The 11,866-nt window shown below is 33.8% G+C and overlaps 1 protein-coding gene across 2 annotated transcripts in view; it reads left to right on the top strand.

The window, feature by feature from the left end:
* The first annotated feature begins 1,442 nt into the window (after positions 1–1,442).
* LOC117317279 (Krueppel-like factor 6) overlaps positions 1,443–11,866 on the top strand; it is a 40,446-nt gene continuing 30,022 nt past the window's right edge. For both annotated transcript variants that reach the window (XR_004530156.1, XM_033872024.1), the window contains exon 1: positions 1,443–1,732. Coding sequence is in view for 1 of the 2 variants with exons in the window: in XM_033872024.1 (XP_033727915.1) it covers positions 1,631–1,732 (102 nt within the window). In the remaining variant the exon portion in view is untranslated. The remainder of the gene's footprint in view (positions 1,733–11,866) is intronic.

Below are 11,866 nucleotides of genomic sequence, written 5' to 3'. Positions count from 1 at the left end.
GTACATATAATGAGATATAATTCTACATTCCTCATCAAATAAAACTTTGTAATTTAAAAATATAAACAACAAAGTACTTTTATATATCATTATAAATATTGTTAATACAGTATAAAGAATGATGATACAGCGTTTCAACGTCCGTGATTTCATAAAGTAATTTATTGTCTTATAATTATATAAAAAATATTTTATTGTCAACACAACAGGTATAAAAACAAGGTATTTATACATAGAATATCATCAAGATTTGGTGTTGGCAAAATGGATTGGACAACAGGCTCAGCATATGTTAGTCCTTTCCTATATATTTCCAGTTTAACGAACATATGAGTATTACAAAATCAGTATGTAGTAGGAAAATATTAGAAGTTAATAATTGATATACATGTATATATATAAACAAAGAAAACACATTCTCACTCACTCTCATACTACTATGTATTCGTGATGTATTTCAATTGATAGAACTTTTATATATACAAATGAGTGTATAGACATAATTATTACTTATACTTGTGAAAGCGTTTACATTTTTTAGATAAGAACTAGTTTCGTAAAGTATGATTCTAATTAAATCAGTTGGCAAGTCAATGGCATCATATAATAAAACGTTAAGACATAGCCTAGAAGGTTATAAACTGTTGTCAAGTAAAGTGGACATTGGAAAAAGAAATGAATTGCATTTTTAATATTAGCACCACATGTACAAGAACCATCATCAACCAAATGACCCATATACATAATGATAAAAACGTTAACCCCGCTGGCTTCCAAAATACGTACATTGTATGCCAAAGCCTTGCTAAACTAATGTGTAGTGGACTTCTTAAGCATATCCATAGGCATCGATAATAATCTATATCGTTTTATCAGAGACGTCTATATCTATATGTGATATATGTCTCTGGTTGTATACAGTTTCAAGTGAAGCATTTAAATGGAGACTTCCTCATTGTTGTAAAAGTTTATATACCTTGTCAAAAATAGTTCAATCTCTAAACAAACACTTCGTTAGTTGTATGTTTGAGTACAATATAGTCGATCATCGAAGACACACGATCATGAGTCAATGTTTTGGTTCTAAACAACATATAAATATATATCTACGTGATGTTTTACCTATAGCGATTTCACAACTACCTTCCCACTCATTCTCACTGACTTGTCTGTGACTCAGCCAACATCAGACTGTCACCATATCGCGAGTGACAGATTATTTATACCATACCAAATATAGACAGTTCATTTGCATACGATTTCTTCCATAAGGGGCTGGATTACATATAGTTTCAGCCAATCATGTTGCTCGGTACGCAGAGCACTCATCGCATACACGGTCAATGAACATTCCGAAGATTTTTCTTCATGCAACGGGGAATATGATTGGTCAGGACAGCACAGCTTTATGCCTTGTAAACAACATATACTCCAAGCGTGTGTAGGACCCTGTCGGTCGACAAGCCTTTTCCCGAAACCGAAAAATCGCTATCTTGCTTGAATGAAGACCATTTCGACTGGAATAGTTTGGATGTTTTGCTGTAGTGTTGGACCTGTGTGAGTGACACAGCTCCATCGTCTCCGTCTTTAGGACGATAGAGACTCAGGCATAACACACAATATTGCAAACATGGACGTTTTACCGAGTGGAAATATATTTCGGGAATTACAAGTTGTCCATGATACCGGGTACTTTTCGGCTCAGCCGTCTCTCGAGGACCGATGGCAACAGGTATGTCAACCGCAAACCATATAAAACTGGTACATAATTAAATAGCATGACCGCGTGCTAATGGTGGCTTGTTTATGTACAAAATAAGATATATTCAAACTTCTGTTTTCGTTATAGTGTCATGTAATACCAACACATCCCCCTGGGTTATCTAGTTAATAGGTTAATAAAGATATGACATCTGTCAAACAGTGTATCGCGTAAGATATTTATTTACATGCCCGCGGTCAATTTGTGTCTGTAACGTACACATATGCAATGCTTACGAACTTTCAGTTCGATTTTTGGCGTCATATGTGTAGCACTGCGTACAGGAAATCCGTTGGTTGGCCGCATGACATCATGTTAGTATCCTGTATACAGATGTAGTTTATTTCTCTCTGTCGGTAGTAAAGAAATACTCAGGATGTCTCAATCACACGGCATGTTTTTACTGTTTGTACTAGTACCCAGTGCCCATAATACTGCACCATTTATTTGTGGAGTGTATCGACCCGGCAGTATTGATTTTGTTTGTGTACAACACTGTTGTATGTTATTGAACAACTGCTGCACAAATAACACAACGTAACAAAACTACAGCCTCCTTTACACTCAACATATAAACCTTAGGTAGAAAATAGATAATGACAGAGTTGTGTAATATTGAGTGTTATGAGATACAATACGTTAGAATTACCAAGACATTTGAATTACTATGATATTATAGAGGCAGTCTCAGTTCTGCCTGCATCCATTATTTATCCTATTGTTATATATTGCTCTATAACCTATAATCCACATAGCCAACATCCTGTACTGTAATTCATAGCCATCATGAAAGGAGAACATTAAAATGTAATGCACTTAAACCTCTCTGAATATGAAGGACACATTCTCATATTATAAAGTATATGGTAGAGACTGGAAATACCCCTTCTGATGTCAAAGCAGACATTGAAAATTAGAATAATGTCAGACATTTGATGTAAAGGATGACACTGTCCAGAATGATGTCATACATTTGATGTAAAGAGATGACACTGCACATCAGAATGATGTCAGACATTTGGTATAAAGAGATGACACTGCACACCAGAATGATGTCAGACATTTGGTGTAAAGAGATGACACTATACACCAGAATGATGTCAGACATTTGATGTAAAGAGATGACACTATCCAGAATGATGTCAGACATTTGATGTAAAGAGATGACACTATCCAGAATGATGTCAGACATTTGGTGTAAAGAGATGACACTATCCAGAATGATGTCAGACATTTGATTAAAGAGATGACCCTGTCCAGAATGATGTCAGACATTTGATGTAAAGAGATGACACTATATACCAGAATGATGTCAGACATTTGGTGTAAAGAGATGACACTGCACACCAGAATGATGTCAGACATTTGGTGTAAAGAGATGACACTATACACCAGAATGATGTCAGACATTTGATGTAAAGAGATGACACTATCCAGAATGATGTCAGACATTTGATGTATGACATTGTCTAGAGTAATGTCAGACATTTGATGTAAAGAGATGACTGTCCAGAATGATGTCAGACATTTGATGTAAAGGATGACACTGTCCAGAATGATGTCAGACATTTGATGTAAAGAGATGACACTGTCCAGAATGATGTCAGACATTTAGTGTAAAGAGATGACACTATCCAGAATGATGTCAGACATTTGATGTAAAGAGATGACACTATCCAGAATGATGTCAGACATTTGATGTAAAGAGATGACACTATCCAGAATGATGTCAGACATTTGATGTAAAGAGATGACACTGCACACCAGAATTATGCGAGACATTTGTTGAAGACACAAAAGATGCAGAACTAATGAGAAAAGATATGATGTTTACATCATTATCACCCAGATCAAGTTCTAACATCCACCTCAGTTATTCGATCTAGGAATATAAAAAGATAATCTGTCAGAGTCAGGATTAATTTCTCTGAAGGTCTTATTGCACTTGACTGCTCAATGGCAATATACCTAATTTGCTTTCTCGACTGGCATTTCCAATTGACATTTCAGAGCTGTTATTTGAGAATAAATGTTTTGCAAACATGTGATTTCCTGCCTTTCAACTATAACAATGAAATGTATTTCCCTAGCTTTTATTGTGAAATCCTTTCAATAATAAATAGATTGGAGATAAAATGAAATGGGCAATTTGAAGCTTGACTGTTCAACAGCATAGCCTGGTAGATCAGCTACAGTCCTAAAGAAATGTGTCAATAAAGAAGCCAAATTATAAGCATATTTGGAATATTTCATGAAGTCATAATTATGTGCATTCAATGGTTAATTAAGTTGATACAATGCATTTGTAGTACATTTGTATATGCCATAGCTGTTGGGATTAAGTTTATTATGATACCATCAAAATGAAGTGAATGTCTGTTTTATAGAGCTTATCATATATGTGATATCTGTTGTTCAACATAGATATATATAATCATCGAGTTATTTATATTTAAACTGCTACATACATCAGTACTGTACATGTATATTGTGTACACATACATTTTGGTACATATATGTAAATTCAGTATGATTCAGTATGTGTATGTACTACATGTACACTTCTGACTGACACATTCCTTTTATCATGGTAAATTTCACACTTACAACTATCAAAGATAGATATCTTCAGAGAAAAAGAGATATGAGAAGAGCCAAGAAAAGGCCAAAACTCAATACTGGCTGGCAAACTATCAATTTAAGAGGCAGTACTGCATGTATACAATCGCTGGAGAATTCCACTATTTAGCTATAGGTGAATGAGAACTCCAAGCAATGGGAAGAGTTTCTGCCCACTACTAGTTACACCTTGACCAGATTAGACCAAATATCAGGTCTAAAAAATAAAAAATTATAAAACAAATATAGATTGATGAATGTTCAATGTAATTACAATCTGAGATTTAAATACACATTAAATAATACCATATTGAATCATGGAAGGCTTCATAGGCCTTTGATTAGTTATTCTTTGGGTGTTTGGTACATATTGTATATAATATTTGTACAATTGACCAGAATTGTGTGTATACTCACAATCTTGGTCAATTGTACAGATATTATATATGATATGTATTACATGTACACTATAATATATATAGACTTCGAAGTAGATGGTAGAGTAAAGAGAAAGTTCACCATCTTGGTCATCACGATGATGGGTTTCCATGGTGATTCTGGTCCATATGGAACTGAAATGGGAAGTATATATATTGATGGAATATGACTGGCACTGTTTGGACAATAAAGCTGTGAGATTTCTGGAAATCCTGGTCATATTGCAAAGCTAATGTATTATCACAAATATTGTGTTACTATGGTGATCGACATAGCTTTATTATACTTGTAACAATGATTATTATTATCATAGATCTATGATCAGTTATTACTATATGTAGGTACATGTGTGTTTCTGTGTAAGAGAATTTTACATTGATAACAAAATATCTACCAGTATATTATGTACACAAGTAAAAGTGTCCATGATATATAGGAATATTATTTAATTTTGAATGTATGTACATGAGTTGACGAAAATGTAGCTTTAACATCATCATATATATATCACGTGTATGTGCTAGTATTGTTATAATATGTTACATATGTGTCAGATTATATATCTATATGTTGTATGTATATACTAAGAGTGAATACAATGTATGTATATGTACATATGTGCAGTCAGTATCATATATATGTGAGAGAATGTCTAGTTGACAGGATCTGTGTATAAAGATTTTGGTTTAAATAAGCTGAACATGAGTGTATAATGCCCCTCACTCATATACTACCCTGAAGTGGGTACAGGATATACCCAACAATCGTATACCCTGGAGTGGGTACAGGATTTCCCCCACACTCGTATACCCTGGAGTGGGTACAGCTATATACCCCACACTCGTATACCCTGGAGTGGGTACACAATATACCCCACACTCATATACCCTGGAGTGGGTACACAATATACCCCACACTCGTATATACCCTGGAGTGGGTACAAGATATACCCCACACTCGTATATACCCTGGAGTGGGTACATGATATACCCCACACTCGTATACCCAGGAGTGGGTACAAGATATACCCCACACTCGTATATACCCTGGAGTGGGTACATGATATACCCCACACTCGTATACCCTGGAGTGGGTACACGATATACCCCACACTCGTATATACCCTGGAGTGGGTACATGATATACCCCACACTCGTATACCCTGGAGTGGGTACACGATATACCCTACACTTGTATATACCCTGGAGTGGGTACACGATATCCCCCACACTCGTATACCCTGGAGTGGGTACACGATATACCCCACACTCGTATATACCCTGGAGTGGGTACAGTATATATCCCACACTCAAATGAAAGTATAAAGAAATACTTAACTCATTGTTTGCTTCACCTTGAGAGCTATTAACCTTCGATTTGAAAGTCACACCTAATGTAGTAGAAAATCCATATACTCAGGGTAGTGATCTTCTTCTGAATAAACCATGGCATTGGTACCAAGGATTCTTCAGTTATATTGAATTATCATGAAACAAAAGGCACATTGTATTGTATATCTAAGGCGAGAGATACAGCTATATATAATAGTGTGACAGAAGCTATAAGGACATTCCTGTTGAAGGGTGTTAAAGGACACACAAATTGATAATTTATTTGTGAATGTTTACATAGATTATACCACTGATAAGCTATAGTATTAACTCCAGGGCTAACATTAATGTCTTAAGTAAATATTTCTCATTCATTTGAATCAAACTCCAGATCTTGCTCATACAATTTAACAAAAAGTAATTTCATGCTTTACAGTAGATTTGAGATAAATAAAAGTGCTGTCCCTGTTGATGGGGTTATGTGTATAGCTAGTCTATACTCTACAATGGAAACCCTTGCCCATATTTGGTATTGTGTGAGTGTGTAAGCATGCCCTTTAAAAATGATCACAGTGGATTTGGCATGGTGCCAGATTCCCATGAATTATAGTAGTGCAATCTAATTCATGGAAGGAAAAGTTGATATACGCATACATATGCTTGCTCACATTTTGTAGGAAATACAATTGTGTAAAAAAAGAAGTTCTGAGTTCATTGATACTGCTGTTTTGTTGTATGAAGTTGCATTTGTATGATAAATCATTTTTTGTATGAAGTTGTACGGTGCTACAACATATAGTTTTGTTGTATGAAGTTGTACGGTGCTACAACATATAGTTTTGTTGTATGAAGTTGTACAGTGCTACAAGTACAACATATAGTTTTGTTGTATGAAGTTGTACGGTGCTACAACATATAGTTTTGTTGTATGAAGTTGTACGGTGCTACAACATATAGTTTTGTTGTATGAAGTTGTACGGTGCTACAACATATAGTTTTGTTGCATGAAGTTGTACGGTGCTACAACATATAGTTTTGTTGCATGAAGTTGTACGGTGCTACAACATATAGTTTTGTTGGATGAAGTTGTACAGTGCTACAACATATAGTTTTGTTGTATGAAGTTGTACAGTGCTACAACATACAGTTTTGTTGTATGAAGTTGTACGGTGCTACAACATATAGTTTTGTTGTATGAAGTTGTACAGTGCTACAACATATAGTTTTGTTGTATGAAGTTGTACAGTGCTACAACATATAGTTTTGTTGTATGAAGTTGTACAGTGCTACAACATACAGTTTTGTTGTATGAAGTTGTACAGTGCTACAACATACAGTTTTGTTGTATGAAGTTGTACAGTGCTACAACATATAGTTTTGTTGTATGAAGTTGTACGGTGCTACAACATATAGTTTTGTTGTATGAAGTTGTACGGTGCTACAACATATAGTTTTGTTGTATGAAGTTGTACAGTGCTACAACATACAGTTTTGTTGTATAAAGTTGTACAGTGCTACAACATATAGTTTTGTTGTATGAAGTTGTATGGTGCTACAACATACAGTTTTGTTGTATAAAGTTGTACAGTGCTACGTACAACATATAGTTTTGTTGTACGAAGTTGTATGGTTCTAAGATTTTGTTATATGAACTTGGATGTTGTAAAGATTTGGCTGTGTAATTAAGTTATAAAGCTTAAACATATTAAAGATTTTGTGTTATAAAGTTGTATAATGTCAAGTTTATGAAGTTGTTTGATGTCAAGGTTTAAGAAATTGTCAACAGCGTTAGATTTCGTTGCATGAAATTGTTTCTTTTCTTAACTGTTTGCTTGTTTGAGGTTAGTGTCCACACATACACAATAGCCAGGGTCATAAAAGGACAGTGTATACATGTATACATATACACTATTGGTTTGTTATATGATCACAATTATGAAAGTTGTTTGTTTTAATTTTTACTTCAGACTTACGGCTGATGTTCTAATTTACATAGTGTACTTACTACATACCTGTGCCATACCCACTAGCTAGAATGATTTTCAGATTTTCAATTATGTCCCGAACACACCTGTAAATACCTTTTTACCTGTAGAAGAAATTTGAGTGTGGGAGAATTTTTTTTTTCTGAGTGGAATGTGTATAATATAAGAACCCATTAGTGTTTTAATATAAGGACTGAAAAATATTCAGATGATTAAATACACCACAAAAGTCAAATAACTTTTAAAGTTTAAAATTGATCATACTAGTTTAACACATACATTAATGTTCTGGATTTAAAACTCTGATAATGTTCAGACAATTCACCTTTCACAAAATCACAGCTTGTAAAATTTATTCCTACTACAGTACAGCTATAAATCAATGTGAAATGAAGTCTTAAGAAAATGACATTTTGTTTAATTTTGTGCCACAAAAAATTATGTAATTTATTAACATTCATGTTTTAAATTGACTTGGAATTTTTTTTTTTTTTTTTTTTGTAAAATCCCTTGAAATGGTTTATTCAAGGAAATCATTATGAAAAGGATTAAATAAATTGTATTTGCATGTTTTCCTAAAAAGGTTTTATGACAATACATGTATGCAGAACCCATGAATGTATTGGGGTTTAGAAACATACATTGTACCAGTATTTGTTGCCATTAATTGCTTAATAATTACTGAGAAATGTGTGTTATATTGACCCTCACTGCAATATGTAGTCCATGCATACAGGCTAAGTCCTCACTACGACCTTGACCTTGGCTTATAATTATTGACCTTAAAGCTAGTCTGCACAACAAGAATGACTCACTCCATCATCAGTGTCGGAGCTCAAGATTTTCTTCTGGAATATTTTATTTATTAGTAAACAAAAATAGTGATGTTGAGGCTGAGATTTTGATGAAATGAAAATGTTGTATTTGTGCATGAGCCGACATCTGGGTTATTTGTGTGTATAGCTATAAGCTTGGCCCCTGCAGGTCAAACATAGTACACACTTGGAATGTACACTATCTAATACGCATCAGGCAGCTGTAGTAGTAACTGGTGTAGTCTGTAGTTATGATCTAAAAAAAAAAAATTCTTTGATATACAGACTCATTATCATGTTGCAAATATAGCATTACAGCCGATAATAATTTGCAAACAGCATGTATGATAGTTCTGAAAATAAAACATCAAACCAGAAAAAAAAATTAAGTAGAACCCAAATCAGGTTAAGATCTGAAAAATATGTGGTTTTGAGACTTGTGTGATAAATTTTGTATGCACTTATAAGCTACATCGTAGTATACAAATCTTATGTGTGTGTAGCTTTCCCTGCTCGTTCCTACAGATTCTTATTTATTATACATCTTACGAAATAATCCATCACACGTGTGTTTTGATAGCGTACATTTATGTATATTTCATGTAAAACATGCCTAAGGTTGAGGGAATGTCGAATCAAAGGCTCTGGGCTTCAACAGGAGTTGATTTTTATTTTTCCCTCGACCTTTCCCATTTCCGTCAAACATTCTTCTGTTTTCATTTATTCTACTTTATAAATAATTATGAATGTAAGATGTCTGTTAGTTAGGTACACGGTACGCTTTTTTTCTTTCTGTGCACAATTAAAAAGTAATTTTTAATAGAATTTTACATTGTACATCAAAAAAAATACACTTTGACAATTTTGTTTTTCAAGCTCATTTTGACAATTCATTTCTCGAGCACCGTACACATTTTGACTTGGAAACATTAACAACACAGATAAATGATTATGGCAATGCACTTGCTCGGCTGGCATGTAGATGGTCAGATTAGCATATCTAGATATATTCATGCAGGTCTAGCTAGGACATAAAAAACCGGAACCTGTTTACATTCAATTTGACATTCAGGAAAGTCACATAGTTGATATAATTATAGAACGCTAAAAGGCACCGTGCTTAGATATGAGAAACATCGTTTTGTCTAGTTCAGTGAGTTCAGCAACAACTCTAGCATCTCCTCAATTTAACCGCCACTCACTAAAAAAAAAAATTTCAGGACAATTTATCAATGTTTTATAAATAACTCATATAAGTTACTGAAACGTTTCAAAACTGTGTGCCCATTATATTGTTACTTGAACCGTCACATCATGTTTTTTATCAAACGCCAGTGACAAAGAACTGGTTTGAAAAGAATTGCTTAACCCAAACCGGTTAACTGTGGGAAAATTTTGCTTACTTTCTCGGAGGATGTGAAATGTTTGCTTGTCAATTGTTGGTAATTACCTTGAAAAATGCTGAGATTGTCAAATATCTTTTTGAAAATTGCTGAGAATGTTGCATATAAATTTGAAAGAGCTCTTTATCTTTATAACAAACAAGACAAAAAAATAGAGACAATAGTGTATATTTGGAATTTAAATTTGGAAAGACACTGCCATCCAATTGAATAAAGTAGATTTGGAAAATGGCCAGTCATACATGAATTATCAATTATATAAATATCTCTTATTTGATCAGGATGGGAAATATTTTATCTGCATGCATGTTGATGGTGGAATCTGAAAACAAGCACTTAAGTCTGTGTGGTGTGTGTGGTGATAGTGGTGATGCATATGGTGGTGATGGAGGTTGGGGGGGGGGGGGGGGGGCACATAATTGTCTGCGAATTGCTTTAGTGTTTATGTACATGTGATTATGTAAATGACCTAATTGTTATGTATGATATATGTAAACAATATACAGATGATAGTATTATAAGATTCAAACTTAGAGCTATGATTGGTGTTTTGTAAATAGATGGGCTTGAGGGTTGTACCTGTAATATCATATGGACTAAAGATAATGTCATGGGTATTTTGTAGTTAAATGGTTAAGGGTTGTCATGGGTATTTTGTAGTTATATGGACTAACCCGAAGGGTTGTCATGGGTATTATGTAGTTATATGGACTGGGTATTTTGTAGCAATCTTTAGTAAATATGGTTCTAAATCTAGATTACACCATCCTAGCGTGATCACACCATTTGGATTAATACAGGCCATTCGGACAGATTATCAAACAGATACCGTCATTATGAATTGGTGATAGCTGTGTCTATATATATAATTTACAGATTATATCATAGAGTATGACAAAACGATGAACACAAGATATTGTAACAGATTTAATCAATACTCCATCGAGATATAATAAGCCATTCCCTATCAGGGTCACAATTGTACATTATTATCTGCTGATAAAATTATGGCCAGCTTCCTGTATAAAATTCTTAACACAAAAAATACATTGACTGGGAGAAAACGGTGATTTATTACATTTTCACCAGTTGAATATCGAAAAATATTCATTAATTCTATAAAAGTAGTATTTTTTTACTGGTGAAAAATATGACTTTTTATGATGTGTCCAATCAATACACTGCATACAAACGGCAATAGGGAAAATTAAAAGCTTATCTAGTATATTTTCCCATAAAAGTGCAATAAACAGGATATATAATAGTATAATCTTCAGTAATACCAAATATATTTCACTCGTGTGGCTAATATTTTGATATTTTTCACTTGTGCTACACTCATGGAAAATATCAAAATATTAGCCCCACTTGTGAAATACATTGGTAGTACTGAAGACACTATTAGATATCCTCTATATATATAATTGTCAATAAGTCATTTACAAAATAAAAACCAAAAAATTTTAAGAAATAGATCCCAGACTAACAGGAAGACTGATGATAGATATCTGCA

Source organism: Pecten maximus, chromosome 19 (genome assembly GCF_902652985.1).
Source record: "Pecten maximus chromosome 19, xPecMax1.1, whole genome shotgun sequence".
Lineage (NCBI taxonomy): Eukaryota > Metazoa > Mollusca > Bivalvia > Pectinida > Pectinidae > Pecten > Pecten maximus.
Note: the sequence above shows the minus strand (reverse complement) of the source record. Positions and strands in the feature narration are given on the sequence as shown.